Here is a 19,389-nt window from a genome sequence, read left to right on the forward strand (position 1 = left end):
CTCATGGAACCATAAATGGCAGAAACAATGAGGGCTTTGTTTGTGCTCTGCATGGTGTGGCTGGGAATGCATTTGCATTCTGTGAAAAAAGAGTTTTGTTTTCTCACGGGACAGTTGCAGTTGATGCTGGAGAACTTTATGGCCCATGGTGATGGAAATTAACTGTCCTTGTATAAAAGGGCCATTTAATTAACACTTCCAAATTACGTGCACTTCAGAAATACAGGCTACCTGTCTGTCCATGTATCTTTTGAATTTCTTGCTGGGAGGAGTAGAGGGGCAAATATCTCAGGTAATACTGACCCTCACAGTCCACAACAGCATTTAGAAGGTATAAATTACTGTGCAATACTCCCCAGAAGCACTCTGTAGTTCTAATAATGTCTTTTGTCTCTGGATTACAGATATAAATGAATGTGAAAGCAGCCCATGTGTCAATGGTGCCTGCAGGAACAACCTTGGGTCGTTCCACTGTGAATGTTCCTCTGGCAGCAAGTTGGACTCTACTGGACTGATTTGTATTGGTGGGTATTTCCTCCTTTTGTTTTTCTTTTTTAGAAATAAAAAAAAAACCACACACACAGACATATATTCTACATACATATAAAAGTGTCGGCATCCCTTGAGGAATCTTTTGGAAAAACAGCAGAATGCTTCAGAGACTTTATTGGAGTGACATTCATTAATGCTTTTTTTCCCTTGCCTTTCTGAGAAAATTCAAAAGGATTGCAGTCTTCTGTAGTGCACAGGTGTTCATAAGCTGCCATTATTTCACATTATTTGTGTAGCATAATTGAAATTGTTGTGTTCCAACTCTATTTCAGTGCTGTTAATAAGTGGGTGATGCTAATTTTAAATGTTACTTTTGTTTTCAGACGGATTTGTTTGGTGTTTTCCATTTGCATTTCACGCCCTGTCAGGATTTTCTTAAGATAAATGAATGCAATGGAAAAATGAATGCAAAGACTCAAGTTTCTATTCAATGGTGGAATTCTTCCATGCCTTAATGTGTTTTTCAAGAGAATGTTACTTTTGTACCTAACTCTTCTCTTAGATTTCCTTGTAGCATCACTGGCTGGTGAAGTATTATTGTTTTTGTAATTTTCATGTTGTGCTAATTTCTTGATATAACCACACTAAGCTATGCTTTTCGTACCTCTTGTTTTTAATCTTATATTCTTACATCCAAAGGGGCCACAAGTTCACCAAGAGCCTAATTATAACAGTGTTCTGGACTCACTTTGCAAATGGTTTTCATTGGCTTGTTTACAGTATGAGATCCCATTTGGCCTGAGTAGCAGTGATAAATAACATAAAACATAAACAAAAAAATAGCTGACTAGTCAGATAAAAACTGAAGAACAGGATCATACTGTGAGCTTAATCATTAGTTTTTCATGTTGACAAAAATTGTCTCAGGAACTATGTTTTCCCACTACAAGTGTGAATATGTTAAGACAGAAGGGTCAGAAGTAGAGCTAATGCAAGACATACAGATTTTTTTTCACTGCTAGAGCCCAGTTCTTCCACCTTGGCCAAAATTTCACTGGCATTGGAAGCAATGAGAGGAGGGCAGGCTGGGTTATTGAAAAGTGAGTAAGGGGCTGGAGATTACAGGTGGCTTACTGTGTGGAAAAACTTAAAAATTTTCTTATCAAAGGTATGGCATTTAAATCTCAAGTTGATTTTCCTCCATTAGTCCTGTAGAGAAACATTTGTATATTGAATATATCTGTCCTTTTTCTTTAATTTTTATTTTTTTAAATCAGATTGCTTCTCTAAAGCACCGCTGTAAAAACAGATACCTTATTCCTGAACATAAATAAATAGCTAAAATAGTATTGAGATTTAGGATTTTTTTGTGTTCTGCATACGAATCATCAAAATAAGGTAATGTCCGATTCTGACAAGTTTGTTTTGTTTTTTGTTGTTTTATTTTTACTTTAAATTTGCTCTCATCTCAGAACTAGAATCAGTACCAGATTATTCAGCATAGATGTGGACCATTTCTATCTTTCTGTGAGCTTTCATGAGCAGAGAGAAAAATCCCTTGCTCAAATTACAGTCAGAATGCAATTCACAGCATTTGCACTCAGATTTAAGGTCATACCTTCAGCAAATTAGGGTTGTAAGTTCAGCAGTTATAAAAAAACCTTTCAGCCATGATATTGACATACTTTGCATGCCCATGGATGGCTTTTGCAATATTAAGATCATGTTCGTGGAGAGAATAAAAGGGGAAGTGTTTTTGAAATGTTTTTGAAGGATTAAAGTGCTATTTTGGGAATTGCCCAAACGTTAGGGATACTGCCATTTATGCTTTTTGAAATACTTTTACTTGCTTTTTACACTTAGTTTTAGTCATATTTTTAGTGGATTTCATCCAGTGCACCATAAGTAGGATGCCATCTGCCTGTAGTATGCATATATTCTTCTTCAAGTCAGAATCAAAAGAGATAAGAGCAACAGAAGGAATGCTTTGATGTTGGATAATAACTCTTTCACCAAAGTTTTTTTGTCTGGACAAAAGAGATGGTGCAAAATAAAGGAATAGCCTGAAAAAGATAAGCAGACTTTGGCAGGATAGTGTGGATGCAGCTGGTGTGAACAGAAGCACCTGCTGATTTATAGAATTTAAATAATTTTTGAGACACTGGTTTTGATTTTTCTCTCCTATAATGTTGACAAGTTAAAGGAAATAACACTGAGCTCTATATTGTTCAAATGTGGAGCTCTGTCTCACATGTTTGAGACCAATGTTAACCTAAATAATACAACTGTTTTACACTTAAGTGTTAATGAAATACCCTGCCCAGCTTCTGGGCCTGATTTCACTCAGATTATTAGGTGAGCTTTTTTTTGCTGTTGCTTCAACCAAAGAAAGGTTGTGCTCCCTGTGGTCCACATCATTTTTCAACATGACAGCTTGGTAGAAAAGTGGAAGCAGTTTGGAAGAAAATAAGTTGGAATGATTCTGTCTTAAGCACATTGTTCCTGAGCATGAGGTATTGGTAAGATATCTAGCTTTTTGCACATACAGTGCATGTAAATTTTAAACCCAAATCCTATTCTCCTTTCATTATTCATCAAACTCAATTTGTCTGTGTCACTTCAACTCTGAGTATGCACCTGCATTTAAACCCTACCCAAGCTGATCTCCTGGTTTGGGTCTGACCTTACAGGCTGCTTTTGCTGTCTGATCACCAGGGTTGTTGTCTGTGTCAAGAAATGTTGTACCATTTCAGAGCAACCTTGTAAAGGTAGGGAAGTGTAAAGGTGAAGATAAAACCAAGTATGTACCTGATTTGAGATCAGACTGACTTTTCAAAGTGAAGCTAATGCAGCAGCAGAACCAGACACCTAAGATAGTATAGAACACTCCTACCCACCACATTTTATTTTTTTAAAACCTCCTTGCGGCCTTGAAGGCTTTCCTACAAGAGAGACAAGAACACCTGCATTTCAGAAAGGGTTCATGCACTCCAGGAAAAAGAGTCCCAGGTTGGGATCTCTGCTTTTGTATATTTTAGATGGATCAGCGACTTGCTGAAGTAAATTAATAAATCCACTGCAATGTCTGGAAGGCCTCTGCCAGCTGTGGGATCTGGATGGTAAAATGCCCTTTACACCAATTCTAAACTACAATGTGTATGAAATTGCTGTTATGGAAGTTTTTTCCTTTTAAAGAGAGCCTATGCTCCCTTGGTACTCTGCCTGCTGGTGTCATGGATGTGGCACACCATCTCTTCTGGCTGTGACAATTCTGTGTTGTTTTTGCTCTCTGTTCTGCTGCAGACAGCCTGAAGGGGACTTGTTGGCTTAATATCCGAGACAGCCACTGTGAAGTCAACATCAATGGTGCCACGCTGAAATCTGAGTGCTGTGCTACCCTGGGAGCAGCTTGGGGGAGCCCATGTGAACGGTGTGAATTGGGTATGCTCCATTATCCTGCATCTTTTGGGAGAAGGGAATGAGTATTGCTAGCAGATTCTTATCATCGCTGTATATAAAAAAAACCCAAACAAAATAAAAGCACCCCCTAACAAAATTCCAACCAACCAAACCAAATAAAAAACGCCCTAACCAACCCGCCTCCCAAAAACCTATGAAAAGAAGTTGTCTTCTTTATGAGTTACCTATTTTAGAATTGCAATCCCCACTATCAGAGATCATTCTGATAACTTTGAAGCTTGCAGGAAATAGCATGTGAATAAACCTCTTAATAGCTACAATATGTTTCATCTCAACAAAGACTGTGTATTGGGATAGGGAGGTAAAGGACTAAAACAGTAAAGTGAAATATCTGGTAAAATTCTGGATGAATTTTTATGTTGTGGGCTGTTAACACCTTTTCCCCAGCTCTTTTCAAATATGTAGCTTGTGTACCATTATTGATTGCAGAAATCAAGATTGTAGGGCTAGTTATGGAAGCTGGAAGCAGCAACACTAACTCTAGTTTATGGCAAAAATACTGACCCCCTTAAGGTTTGAAAAATGCCACTGGCAGGTGAACTGGTGTCAAGATGTTTTAGCCTCTCATGTTTAATTGGAACAGTAATTGTGGGCACATGTATCCCCCCATAACGAGCAGAGTGCAAGCAACATCCAGCCGAGCTCTTAGCTCAGCAGCGCAGCAAAGAAATTCCTTTGGACTTCAAGAAGTAGCATGGACAAATTAGACTGGTAAAACTGATCAAAACCTAATCAATCTAGACAGATTATTAGCTCAGATTGGGTGTGTTTGGGCCCTGAGTTTCCTATTCTGCAACTAGTTAAATTACAGCAAGCTCTCAAATCATTATATGATGCTGTAGTTACATGCATCTCTTAAAGTAATCTCATTGCTCAGATCCATTATTAAACTTTGGTGGGGGGAAAAAAGGCTGATAATTGGCATTACTACAATTTTAAATCTTCGGGCCCTCTTAAAGGAGTTTCACCTTTTAGCTACTCATGAGTGCAGAAACTGATCTAATTAGATACTGCTCATTTCACTAAGGAATGCACACAAGAAAGTGATGGTCTAATATTTAATTTCCTGTTCACTTAAACAGCATGTATGAGCCAATACTTTTCATGATTGAGGCTAGAGCAGCCCCCACCTCACACAGTGAAATTACTGGTGAATTCTGCAGATAGATGTATTTCTAAATTTTCTGCTTTCCTGTCACTCTGAAGCAGTAACAATATCTTTTTGGCTTCATTCCAGACACAGCTTGCTCAAGGGGATTTGCCAGAGTGAAGGGTGTTACCTGTGAAGGTGAAGTTTTTGCTTCTTACTCAAGACATCACTTCCCCCACCTCCTCCTTTGAAAATGTGATTAAAGGGGATTTATTGTGTTGTTTCTTTCCTGTCACGTAAAATTCTCCGTAGAGCTGTAGCTCTCCCCTTGGAGTCAGCAGGTAACCGAACCCTTTGTGTCCTGACAGATGTAAATGAGTGTGAGGTTTTCCCGGGGGTTTGTCCCAATGGGAGGTGCATCAACAGCAGAGGCTCCTTTCACTGCGAGTGCCCCGAGGGGCTGACCCTGGACGGCACAGGACGAGTGTGTTTAGGTAAGAGCACGGCCCACTCTCACAGCTGTGCCCCACAGCTGTCCAAAATCGTTCTTCGAGGGGCTTGAAAGAAAGCGTGGTTTATTTCTGAATTATCCCAGATAATGTGCCTGCTCAGATATCAAATATCTGTGCCATTCCAGAGAGGAGCTGTTAGTTCCTTCGAGGAATGAGTTTGTTTTGAGGCTTGTTTTGCCCTCAGTGCTGTCGGTAGGTTGTGCTAAAGTGCTGTCCCTGCTCTGACTCCTGTTCAGGAACAGCAGTGTCCTGGGTGAGCACAAATAAGCTGGTGTAAATTAGTCTTTTTTTTCAGTGCACTGGCCGATGTGTGTTTTTTTCCCTGATATTTGTGTACACAAGTACAAGATTTTGCCTGCACCCTTGGTTGATTTTTCTTCTGGTTGACCTGCTTTGCTGCTAATGGGATGGACCGTTGAGTATCATAACCATAATTAAATTTTCTGCAAACACTATGTGTTCTCCTACTAACTGGTGTTACAGTAAGCCTACAACAGCCAACTTTTTACTTTTTAATCTGTATTCACTGCACTATTAATTAATTCAATAACATATATATAGGGACGATATTTTTATTTTTTTAACCATGAGAGCCACAAAAGGGTCATTCATAAGTCAGAGTACCTGGTACAATAAAGAAATGTATCTGTCTGTCCCCTCAAATAAAAGGTTCATTTTGTAAGTGAGAATACTTGTTAAAGAAATACATGTGTCTGCCCTGTCAAATACACACAGAATCCTAAAAACCACAATCATATGAGGGTAAGGGTATATCTTCATATTGGGAGACAGCAAAAGAAATTCTTGTACCTTTATGTGGCAGAAGAAAGACACAGAAATTTAAATATAGTGCAACATTAGCAACTTCAAATGGCTGAACATTGTGCAGAAATGCAGAGTCTTGAGCAGGAGCTGAGTGTTAATGTGTGCTGCCAATTGGCAGGGGCGAATTAAAAAACACAGACACTGATGGAAAGACTGGTCTTATTTTACTAAGAATATAAATGCAACACAAAAGTAAAATAATACATTCAGCAAAACTACGCGCTTGGCTTTAGCAACAAGCAAAAGTAAGCAAGGTAGTGCACCTAATTACTGTATGAGAGAAGTGATGGTGCTGGAGAAATTGCCCAAATACTTTACCATCATCCAGATCCCCAGCCCCTGTGGAGCCTATTTCACAGCGAGGATCTGGAGAACCCTTCCCAGCAATTGGGAAAATCCTACATGGTGTATCCACCCATAGCTGAGGTCTCCAAATTCACCCTGAAAGTGAGTGCAGCTTTTATAGGCCCAAACCACCAAGTCAAAGTGACTTGATTGTATATTTTGAGCACAGAAACTCCTGGATCTGATGGCACGTGTCCTGACCAGCAGGGGCCAGGGCTTGGCCAGTGCCCAGGCCTCAGCTTGGAGGGTTTCCCCTAAAATACTTTACAAACAGGCCTCTGTTCATGAAGAAACTGATGCCTTTTCCAAGGCTACCTAAAAACAGAAACCAGACAAAATTAAGGGAATAAAAAGTGAATATATTTATTGAAGGGCCATCACTTGGGCAGAGAAAGTCCCCAGAGGCTACACACAAAAAATGGACAGCGGGTCACACTTTTATACGTTTGGTCCATTTGTATATTAGGAGTTGATCTTCCAATTACAGCTTCAGGTAATGAAGTAATTTACATCAAGTTTGCTGCCCCCAACTCACTTTTATTTACACTTCTGGGGCCTGAGGCAGTGAGGTGTCCTTGATTCCCAGCCCAGAGAGGGATTGTTGTGTCTTACCAAAATGGGGAAGCAGCAGCCAGCACTGAATATGGAGTTTAGAGTTATACACTAAAGATGTAGTATATAACTACACTTTAATGCAGGATGATATAAAATATATAAATATATGAAAAATATCCGAGGTGAAATCCTAACACATCAATGGCAGTTGGGAATTTTTTTTTTAAATTTTACGTCTTTTTGTAGATAATCGCATAAGGTTTTACAGAGCTATCATAAGCATCTTTGTCATCTGTTTTTAGCTAAAAAATACTGATGATGTTAATCACACAGTGCCCAGGATTCATCATTTAGATCAACTCCGGCTGAGGCCTGCTGCCCAGGCCTCAACGGAGAAGCAGCTGAGGGGAGGGATAAACTCCTGTTTGTTGTTGTGGCACGCAGATATTCGCACGGAGCAGTGCTACCTGCGGTGGGAGGAGGAGGAATGTGTGCAGCCCGTGCCCGGCAGGCTCCGGATGGATTCCTGCTGCTGTGCCGTGGGGGCCGCCTGGGGCTCCGGCTGCCAGCGCTGCCCCGCGCCCGGCACCGAGCAGTACCAGGCCCTGTGCCCCAGGGGCCCCGGCTTCTCCAACAGGAGGGATCTTCCCACTGGCAGGCCGTTCTACAAAGGTAAACGTTTTTTGTTAATTTTTGTTAATTTTTATTCGTTTTTTGAGCCTGAGGGTTAATGGTGGGTGCGTCCCCAAGTGTATCCTGAGGGTTTGAGGCCTCCTGTTGCATGCTTGAAGTGGGATAAATGATTTGCCTGAAGGAGCTGATGGTGCTGATGCCTTGGGGTGGCTACCTAGAACAGAGGCTAGAAATTAAGAGAATAAGACAAAATTAAGAGAATAAAAGCAGCTGTTTATTGAAGGCCTTCATTAGGTACACCTTGGGCAGGCAGAAGCCTCTGAGAGAGGCCAAACCCAAGATGGACAGCGGTCACAGTTCTTCACATAATTTAAAGTTTGTTTTTCCAAAGTTTCTATTTACATATCAGGGGTTAATCCTCCAATTACACCTTCAAATAATAAAGTAATTTACCGTAAGTTTGCTCCCTCCTCAACTCAATTTTATTTACACTTCTGGGGCCTGAGAGAGTGAGGTGTCCTTGAGTTTCAGGCCTGGAAAGGAATTATTTTTCCTGGATAAAATGGGAGAACAGTAGATGACAGGCTGTGGTGTTTTAGAACTGTACACTAAATTAGTACAGGATCTGAAAAACATAAAAGCTAAATCTTAAGGCATCAGTTCTGGGGTCTGAGGATGAATTGTGGGTGCATCTGAGAAGGTTACCTGGGAAAATTCCAGCGTTTAAAGCTGCTTGTTAAGTGTGCTTGAGAGATGGGATAAAAGTATTCTCTGCTTTCATGGGAGCTTGAGAGCAAAAGTTGCAAAGTCTGAATTGGGTAAGAAGAAGAAAGAAATTCCTGAAAGGAGAGGACATCTGAATTATGGGAATAACACAAAATGTGCACATTTTTTTAAGTTAGTGCTTTGCAGGTGCTGAAACGATCATCAGGTAGTCTGTGAAATCAGTTATTTTAAATATAAGCATAAAATATCACTAAAATTTGACCAGGGCTCTCTGGGAGATTGAAGAAGGATGGATTCTTTTTCTGGTTTGCAAAATCAGTGAGCGATTGAAAGGAGAGAGTGTCTGTTGCATTATGATCATGAGGCAGTGACAACAAGGATCTGCAGTGACAAAGGAGTAAACAAAAACATTTTGTCCAGTCTTTGCTAGCCTCACCTCCTGTAGAGCAACAACAAAACAGAATAGACTGGAAAATATTAAGAAACCAGACCCCTGTTACTTCAGATGGCTAAAACCTGATAAGAAAAACTGTAGTTTTCTGGGTCCAGAAGCTCAGGTGATCCAGGAATTGCTACTATTTCTTTTTTGTTGTTGTTGTTGTTTGTGGGTTTTTTTAAGGATATATTCTGAAGCATTTGTCTTGGAATATTTTGAGTTGCTTGAGAAAGCTGTAACAGAATGGACCTCTGCTTCACCATAAATAAGCTCTGATTTTCAGTTGTTACTCTCAGGCAAAGCACTTGATTTTTGTTGGTGATTTGCTATAGAAATAAGGAAAATAACAACAACAACAATAGCAACAATAATTTCATCAACATAAAAACATTTTCCATAAATCTTGTCTAGGTCTAGAGTTTCTGAAGTTTGTCTTCCAGGTCCTGGTTTTTTATTTGGACCACTGTTGTGTTCCATTTGCAGAAATGCAAGGGAGGTAGATGTTTATTTCATTGAAGGTGATGCTCAGTTAAGGACAATGCCTCAGCAAATAATATCACAGGAGTGTAGGAAATCCTTGTCCTATGCAAGATCCTTTAACAGTTTGTGTTACCCAGTGTTGAGGAGAGGTGAAACATTTTACTTGATATTCTACAAAAGAAAAAGTACCATTTCCAAAACTGATCTCCAGATAAAACTCTGTCAGTCTCAATTTGAAACCAAACCCAGTTAACCAAGTAATAGTTGCGTATTTTACAAACTCAGGAATACTGATTATGGCACAGAGCAAACTTGAGCACAGCACATATCAGAATTTCACCTCCAAGAGCATCACTGCATTTCTTTGCTGATAAACATGAACTTTTAATTACTACATTGTGGATTGTGAAGCAAATGAAGCATGAACAATCAAAAAGGCAGGGAAACATCCCACCTCCAGTCAAGTCTCCAAGGATGTCCCTCTAACCCAAATTCTGCCTTTTATGCTCAGTGCAATTGGTAAGAAGGAACAGGAAATTCCCATTAATTCTTTGTGGTCAAGAATGTTTATTTCTTTTGTTTGTATTCCTAGATATCAATGAATGCAAAGTGTTTCCTGGCATGTGTATGAATGGTAAATGCAGAAACACAATTGGAAGTTTCAAATGCAGATGTAACAGTGGGTTCACTTTAGATATGGACGAAAGAAACTGTACAGGTGAGTAAGCCCTGCATTTTCTGCAGTTTTCCTGGAATCATGGAATAGTCCTGGTTAAAAAAGACCTCAAAAGACCAACCACCACAACCCTGTGGCCTTTTAAAGGGGCTTGCTCTTGTGGCATAGCTTGGTGCTCTGAAAACCTAATGCCATTCATTTCTTTCAGTTTCTAAGAACTTAATTTTTGGGCAGAATGGCCAACAGTCTCAAGTTTCCTGTTAAGAAACTGATTTTTTAATAAATGCAACATTTTTCTCATTTTATAATTGGTGTTTAAGATGCTCAGGTCATACTGTATCAGTACAACCTCAGAAATCAATAAGGATCACCAGTGTAGCCAAATTTAATGTTCCAATATGGAGATTATCTTAATTTATGTTTCTTACTTTCTGGACATTATATTACCAAATGAATTTAGAGACAGAAAGTTTATTTTCATTTTGATTTGATGGCTGAGGACACACAAAGGCACCTCAGCAATTCTGACACCAGTGCAACATTAACTCAGGAGGACACACACATATGAGTTTAATTTACAAGTTTAGGATTTTGTTCTTTACTATCTGGAAAATCTGAAGATAAATTTGACAGTTGTGTGGCTGTGAGAACTTGGATGCCTGCATTGTGGGTGGCTCTGAAAATGAAGGAGGTTTTGTTACAACATAGGGGCGTCCATGAGTGTGTCTGAGTAATAACTGTGAAGTGTGGGTGGTAAGGCATGTTCACTGAGGTTGGTCTGGATGCTAATGTGCCCTAACTGGTGATTTCCTTGTTTTTATAGTGATTGCATTGATGAAGAATGTATTTAACAAACTTTATTTCTAAACTAACCAGAACAGGTTGGAAAACTCCCTGCAAAAAGCTTTTATCCCATCTGTTCCATGGTGATGAAATTATTCCACTGAGCAGCTGTAGAGAAACAGGTTTTCTTAAATAGATGACTTCTTTGCTTGTTTTAAATCACCAAGAATTTTTTTAATAAAGCTTATAGGAGCCCAGATACTCAGTAATATCCCAGATCTGCCACATGGGTCTGACTCCTCCACACATCTGTGAGGACTGGTGTCATCACCCAGCAGAAACATGAACAGTGGCATAAAGTCCTCTCCTGCAACCCTGACCTGTTTCACTGGATCATATCCACATTAGAATTCCTCTTTAGATTTCTGACTCACAACCAGTGTGATTTAAAAAGAGCTCTTCTGTCTTTTCTGCTATAGTTTTCTGTCATAGATTTCATTCAAACTTAACTAACAAGACAACCAGTGAACTGTAAATCTAGCTTTGATAGGAGCTAGTTCCTGATGGAAAGGAGGTGTGTAAACTTATAATGCTATTATTGGATAAATATCTTCGTAATTATTAAATTATAATCAATGGCACTGTTGTCACGGGGTCAGTCGATACCTCTGTAGGAATATCTCAGAATGTTTTACACTTGGTTATTTCCTTAAGAATCTAACCTTAAATTACACTTAATAGAAGAAAGCTTGCTACACAGTTTACTATGACCTGAGAGCTCTGATCACACAGCCTTACAAATCTTTCATGAACTGTTTCATATAATCAGATGTTTCTATAAGTAATTAATTTTTCTCTGTTGATTTGCATACTGTATATGGTTTCTGTGGACTTAATTTATAGCGAATTTTTTTTCTGTGAGGAGCAGGATAACCTTAAACCCAGTTTGATTTTTCTACCTTTTCACTGCTGTGAAACAGACATTGATGAGTGCAGGATCTCCCCAGACTTGTGTGGAAGTGGTACTTGTGTCAACACTCCTGGCAGCTTTGAGTGTGAGTGCTTTGATGGCTACGAAAGTGGATTTATGATGATGAAGAACTGCATGGGTAAGTGTTGCCAGGATGCTCTGGAGTCTCCATTTGCTGTGCAAAGCCTGTTATCTGAACTGCCACACTGAACACTTCAGAAGTCATTATTGTGTCTACATGAGTCAGATATGCTGTTTACAGAGGCAGATAACTGAATTAAGTATTTAGTTTTGTTTGTTCTTTATGCTAATTGCTTATACCTTTGAGAGATGCTTATTTTGTACACATATTTTAGAGTGGCAGCAACTCTTCAGCCAATTAATTTAAAAACTGCTAATGGAGTATCAAACATTTGGTAAAGCTAGGAATAGAAAGCTAGAGTTTCAAAAGTAGTGCCAGTCCCTTTTCATTGGTTCTTCTAGGACTCAAGAAATTCTCACAGAATTTCCTGAAAAGAATATTGCATCTCTTTAATCTGTTTAAAGTTTTAAGAGTAGACCTGGAGACACTAAAAAAAAGACCTTAAAAAATCTTGACTTAGGCTCCTGTCACCTTTGCTTTTATTCCTGCAAATTCTGATGCTTTTAGACTTTCCTAGAAGCCAGGAGTGTGAGTGCATCCTCCACCTTGAACATCTTTTGTTTTTATTTGTCTCCATCCACACCTATAGGGTGAGTCAAATATTCAGTTTGCCTTTATGAGCTGTAGCCAGAATATTTCCCAGCCACACCATGGCATACAGAAGAGGTACCAAACTGAGGAGCTATCTAGGTAAAAATTGAGAGACAAACATCCACCATGACTGCATCCACAGACAAAAATTCACTGCATACATGAGCAGGTGTCTGGTTGCCTTAAGCATTTTTTAAAAAATATGCATTGCATTAATACATTGTTCTAGAGGGCAGCAGGAATTTGCTGCCTTTGCTGGTGTCCCATGTTTTACTGAATATCTGATGTCAAATGATCAATTTCTGGTTTTCTTGAGAGAAAGAATACTCATCTTTAGAGTTAATGAAGATATAGTTTTTTGTTTGCCCTGTTATGCAGCATGAGTAAAGGAGCAACACCATGAAAGAATCCTTTTATTTTGTCACTTGCAGACACTGGAAATTGCTTTTCTCTTTGTTGCCCCTTATGTATGCCCATTTTGTATCTACACATGATGGTTTTTTTGCAGATATTGATGAGTGTGAACGCAACCCTCTGCTGTGCAGAGGTGGCACCTGTGTCAACACTGAGGGGAGCTTTCAGTGTGACTGTCCCCCAGGGCATGAGCTGTCACCATCACAGGAAGAATGCTTAGGTGAGTTTCAACTCAGGAAAATAATCTTCAGTTTGAGGAACGGTCAGTCCCTTCAAAGGTGAGGTCCCACGAAACTCTTAAACAAATTAATGTTTGTAGTAGTATCTTCAAATCAAACACGAAAAGCCTGTAGAATCCTCAGTGCCTGTAATGCTGTTGACTCCAGAGAGGAGTGTTTTACCAGGCCTCTTAGAGGTAATTTAGCAACTGAAAGGACTGTACCACTCATGGAAGCAACTGTAATCAGTCACAAAATGGCATTGTCCTGTCTTGAAATGCATCTCTCCTTTTAGAACATAATCTACCAAAATGATAGAAAAAAGGAAAAAAGAAAAAAAAATAAGAAAAAAAAACCTTTAAAAATAAGCATGTTATCTCTGTGGCTTATTTTCATGATGGAAAATGGCAGACTTGGTAATTAATGCCCACAGCAGACTCTGTAATTAATGGTCTCAGACCTGAGTCAGAAAAGATAAATCTTTGGACACCTGCTTAAACATGCTGTGCTGAGCTCCATTCCTTGAATTGGAACATGCCAAGAGGAAGGAAGAAATTGAGTAAACCTGAAAGCCACCAGCTTGCAATATTACCTCTCATTCTCCCTGGAAGCCAAGCTGTTAAAGCTGTTAAATGTTCTGAATTGCAACTGATAAGGTCTGTTCTTCCACAGATGTAAATGAGTGCTCGTTGAGTGACAGTCTCTGCAGAAATGGCAAGTGTGTGAACATGGTTGGGACATACCAGTGCTTCTGTGACTCTGGCTACCAGCCCACTCCTGACAGACAGGGATGCACAGGCAAGTGTAGTGCACCTGCACATGGGAGTCTGTGCTTCAGCTGCGTTGTTCCATCTGTCCTTGCTTTTATTTCATTTCACACCTTCCTTCTGAAAATTAGCAAGGCTGTTTTCTCATGTGCTTTGAGGCTTATTATGAGCTGTTGTGGAAATAGGGAAGTATAAAGGAATTTAAAGAAGGTATAAAAAGATGTGGGATACTTTGAAATTGTACTTATTGTATTGCTCCATTAAAATCAGAGGTTTGAGCTAAAAACCAGAAAACACACATAGATTTCTTGATCAAAGAATAAGAGACCCATGCATTGATTTTTCTTTTTATCTCTCACTTCTTTCTCCTTATCATATACTTCTCTTTAATCCTTCACTGTAATAATACTGAATTATGCAGCTGCCAACACGTGTCTTCTCCTTGCAAAGGAGAACAGCAGTACTGAGAGGGCTTTTTATTAAATTGTTATGGATCTTTTTTACAAAAATACAAATTTGTGGTACATTTCAAGCTTTAAGTTTGTCAGGGTTTCCCTTTTTTTTCCTTTCCAAACTTAACAAAGGAACAAAGGCAGCATTTAGCCACTTGCTCCCACAGATGAAAAAGCAGTTGGAAGAGGGAGAAACAAAAATCAGAAACAGTAGAACAAGAATAAAAATTCAGAATTAAGCCACTGATAAACTTGTTTATGTAAAATGTAAAGGGAATATTATTTTTTTCTTTAAAAAGTAGACTTACTGCTACCAATATTGCTCCCCCAGATATTGATGAGTGCATGATAATGAATGGAGGCTGTGACACCCACTGCACTAACTCAGAAGGCAGCTATGAGTGCAGCTGCAGTGATGGCTATGCCCTGATGCCAGATGTCAGGACGTGTGCAGGTAGGTTTTTGCACCTGAAAAGCTCCAGCATCACATGTTGCACCCAAAATCAGCATGGTGTTCCAGCACATCCATGCCAGAGTGACAAAATTATTATCTGCTGTTTCTTTTCCCCCTCAGATATTGATGAATGTGAAAACAATCCAGATATCTGTGACGGTGGGCAGTGTACCAATATCCCAGGGGAATATCACTGCCTCTGTTATGATGGATTTATGGTTTCTGTAGACATGAAAACCTGTGTTGGTGAGTAGCTGTGTGCACCAAATTTAGTGCAAGTTTTGAAAATTCTGCAGCTTTTGTTTCAAGATGTCTCTTTCTACTGTGTCCTTGAAATTGGGTATTGAAATTATGTATATTATTTTTTTAAAAATCTGCATGCCTTTTGGTAAGTCCTTAACAATAAAACAAAACCTATAGTTAAAAAACATTTTACTACAATGGAATATGTGTAGTGAGAAGGGATTAGCTGAGGTATGCAGAAAGGGGCACTTCAAAAATTATTCATTGTAAGAAAATTACTATGATCACAAATATGTTTTAAGAAAATGATTTTAAGTGAATCTTACAAGAAAAAGTTTGCTTCATTCCTTTACTTAGCATTCCCAAAAGGATGAAACCAAATGGTGTGTGTTTTACCACAAATCAGAGGTATTTGGACTACACATTTATCCTCACTTGTTTTAGAGAATTTACACAGTAGAACAGCTGAAATTTATTACAACCTCATATAGTAGGTATTTTCACCTGAAATAAAGTGTTCCAAAATGTCAATAATGTCCAACTAACAACCAATTTATAATCACCTACAGATGTGAATGAATGTGAATTGAATTCCAATATCTGCATGTTTGGGGAGTGTGAAAACACCAAAGGCTCCTTCATTTGTCACTGTCAAGTTGGGTATTCCGTCAAGAAAGGAACCACAGGGTGCACAGGTAAAACAGATTTCCAGTGAATGTCTCACATACTTTGGTTGGCTTCCAGGTACAACAAATGCACAAGTGTTCACACACAAGAGAGAGGTTGGTATCTGTATGTATTTTAATATAAATATATATGTATATATCTCTGAGTGTTTCACATCTGCTAGCACGTGCCAGAGTTTTAAAGGGAGTGTTCCTTCACCAGTATCAATGCTGGAGGCCCCTTACAAACTAATTTTAAAGATTTTATCAGCACAGGTTGTGTGAGCACCCATGTTGCAGAACATGGCTTGGGATGGCGAGGCTGCAGTTATGTTGGAATGATTTTATCAGTGCTCATTTGTCTCATGTACCTGGAGGGTGAACTCATCTCAAGTCAAACAGGAAATGGCCACGTGGTCTGAGGAAAGAATAAGAGGAAAAACAAAAGTAAACACAAAAATCCTTCAACCTTTGCCAACAATTTTTAAAGTTCTTTAGTCACTCATAACCACTCTACAAGTTCCTGTGCTATTTAAAAAGTGCCTTTTATTTTGCATGCGCTCAAGAATCCAGGCTCATCCAAGAATTTCTCCTATAGTTTCATGTTTAGAAATCTGTTATATGACTGCTATAACCCTGACTCTGTAATTATTTTTATAACTGAAAGGTGGCTGTGCACCCAAAGCCCTAATCCCTGTTTTAGGCATTAAAAAGACGAGCATATTTCATATTTCTGGAAAAGAGCATTAACTTCAAAGTGAAAAGCAGCTGTAGGAAAGTGGACTGGTTGCCATGTTTGCAAACAAACAGCAAAAATGAAATGCAATTGTCGCTCCTTTTTACTAATACAGAATACAAAATAGCTTGCTGGAATTATTCTATATCTTTAAACATCTGTTTTTTAAAGGACTGCAAACCCTCACAGAGGAAATATGTAAAAAGAACAGAATTTTTAATATTATGATGGAAATGCTGATTGTTTTGTGCTTGTAGATGTGAATGAGTGTGAAATTGGAGCTCACAACTGTGACATGCATGCCTCGTGTGTCAATGTGCCAGGAAGTTTTAAATGCAGTTGCAAAGAAGGTTGGGTTGGAAATGGCATTAAGTGTATTGGTAAGTAAATGGAAAATAAAGATTTTTTTTCTCTCTCCCCACTCTTTTTTTTTTTTTTCTGAAAGGATATAATGTGACTGTGTGCGTCATCCATTAGAAAAAAATAATTACTCTTATGTCTACTGCAGCCTGTGGATATATGAGTATGAAAGATTCTTATGTTTCAGAGATTTGGTTTTCTAAGAAAAAAAAAGATTTTACTGTCCCAGAAACTTAATGCTGTAACATCTTACTGAATTAACTACATATATTACAAAGTTTATATACAGCTGCTACTAGAATGTGCAAAATATAAAAAAACCCCAGAAATTAAGTAGATTTTGTTTTATTGTTTCCTGTCAGTTATTTCCACTGCTTCAAACATTTTTTTGTAAATTTCTTGTAATACATCCCATTTATAGAGCCTGATATAAACCAGGTTAGGGACTGGAGGGCTGGGAAATCTGTATCTGCATTTGCTGAACTGCTGTAGATGTTTCAGTTTGGTGGGTAAAATATTGTAATACTTGATTTTTGTTTTCAGAACATTTTGGGATCTGTGGAAGAGGATCTTCTTTTAATGATTAGACTTTCTGTGCTAAAAAAATTACAATATATGATTTCTCGTTTCTTGTTTGGGTTTGGTTTTTTTTTTTCCTCATTTTAACATCCAAGTGAATAGCTTGCATCAACCCTCATTGGGTTGCATTATCTTCACTTTCTTTTAATACTTGAGGAGGCTTTCTAAATAAGTGGCAGATTTTTACCCCACTAAATTTCTTCAGTTTCTAAAATTAGTTTTTTAACTAATTAGTTTTTAGCTAATTAGTTAGTTTTTAAACTGAAAATTAGGTTTTTTAAAACTAATTTTGAATTTAAGCTCTTGTACAGGACATTAACATCCAAGTAATGAGTCAGCTGAATTCCGTCTGTTGCTCAGAAATATTGTAATTTAAAGGATGCATTAAAATGGAGTCACTATAGATTAATCCTTTATCATCTTGTCGAAAATATGTGCATTTATGGAGACATAAATCATGTGTACAGTGATGCTGATTATCTTGGCAGTTAATTGCCGGCCAGTTTACTAATTGCTGTTCTGCTTGCCTGCACTTTTTGACCCCCATGTGCAGATCTTGATGAATGCTCCAACGGGACCCAGCGGTGCAGCACCAACGCCCAGTGTGTGAACAGCCCTGGCTCCTACCACTGTGCCTGTGCAGAGGGGTTCACTGGAGATGGTTTTACCTGCTCTGGTAAGGAGTTTGGTGGCACCTGACTCATCCCTGCTTGTTCTTCTCTTGTGTGGAACCTTGGTGAATTAGTCTAAGCCCACAGCGCAATGTGAAAGTGTAATTTAAGATGAAGATGCTTCCTGTCTGCATAAGAAATGGTGTCAGAAGCATCTGGTTTGTTCTTTTGATTTGTGTGCCAGGTGGACTCACTGGGTCCATATTTTGGGGGAAATTCCTGTCTGCTTCTTCTTCTTCCTCCTCATCTTCGTGCCAGTTATTTTGAACATGCATTTCCTGCTTGCAGCAGTGCCTCTAGTCAAGAACACCAAATGCCAGCTCTGTTACAGTTCCTCTCTCTGTCATCATCGTTTTCCCATCACTCTATTACTAGAATAGCATGTGATCATTAGCATAGGACTTCTTTCAAAGAAAGACAAACTGCAGTTAAAAGACATTGCCTGTGATCTCTGCATTTAAATTTGTAGGTGAGAACAGACTTTGCTATTCACACAGCAATTGACTCAAAATAAACTGCCACATATTATGTAAAGTATGAAGATTTTATATTAAATATTAATTACTTTGTCTTGGGCTACTCTGCTCTTTATTACTTACACAGTGGAGATGTAATATTATCTCTGCTCTCAACTTTTAACACATCCTGTATTTGTTAAGCTTATTTAAAAGTCTGAAGAAACACATCCTGATGATAGTAAAATACCTAGAAAACTACTATGAATGTATTCATTATTGGCTAACTGACTAACTGCAAATAAAAATTAATTTAAAGCTTAGAAACAAGGTTTTCTAATTAGTAGCGTAAAGATTTTATTTGAGAACAAAGACCTTCAAATATGACTTGATTTTTGTATTTTAGATTTTTGGTTCATGAGCACAAAATTTTATCCCTATATTGTACTTCTGTGTTTCTCTAAAAATCAGATGTAATGCTAATTGTGGACAAATAAAATGAAGAAAGCATATAATTTTTTAGGCAAGATATTTAACTTACATGTCAAGATAGTAGTACTGAATCTTAAAAGCTTGCATTATTAAAAAAATTTCATCTACTAATGAAAAACAAGGAGTCAGGAATTGTGGAAAGGTGGA

At 38.5% G+C, this 19,389-nt stretch overlaps 1 protein-coding gene across 1 annotated transcript in view; it reads left to right on the plus strand.

Moving 5' to 3' along the window:
• Positions 1 to 19,389, plus strand: part of FBN2 (fibrillin 2) — a 112,149-nt gene that overhangs the window by 57,906 nt on the left and 34,854 nt on the right. Inside the window, exons 20-33 of the mRNA XM_033086481.1 lie at positions 405 to 524; positions 3,796 to 3,933; positions 5,210 to 5,260; positions 5,431 to 5,556; positions 7,744 to 7,971; positions 10,167 to 10,292; positions 12,014 to 12,142; positions 13,245 to 13,370; positions 14,041 to 14,166; positions 14,919 to 15,041; positions 15,162 to 15,287; positions 15,854 to 15,979; positions 16,943 to 17,065; positions 18,178 to 18,300. Of these exons, the coding sequence (XP_032942372.1) occupies positions 405 to 524; positions 3,796 to 3,933; positions 5,210 to 5,260; positions 5,431 to 5,556; positions 7,744 to 7,971; positions 10,167 to 10,292; positions 12,014 to 12,142; positions 13,245 to 13,370; positions 14,041 to 14,166; positions 14,919 to 15,041; positions 15,162 to 15,287; positions 15,854 to 15,979; positions 16,943 to 17,065; positions 18,178 to 18,300 (1,791 nt within the window). The remainder of the gene's footprint in view (positions 1 to 404; positions 525 to 3,795; positions 3,934 to 5,209; positions 5,261 to 5,430; positions 5,557 to 7,743; positions 7,972 to 10,166; positions 10,293 to 12,013; positions 12,143 to 13,244; positions 13,371 to 14,040; positions 14,167 to 14,918; positions 15,042 to 15,161; positions 15,288 to 15,853; positions 15,980 to 16,942; positions 17,066 to 18,177; positions 18,301 to 19,389) is intronic.

This window comes from Catharus ustulatus (assembly GCF_009819885.2).
Source record: "Catharus ustulatus isolate bCatUst1 chromosome Z unlocalized genomic scaffold, bCatUst1.pri.v2 scaffold_26_arrow_ctg1, whole genome shotgun sequence".
Lineage (NCBI taxonomy): Eukaryota > Metazoa > Chordata > Aves > Passeriformes > Turdidae > Catharus > Catharus ustulatus.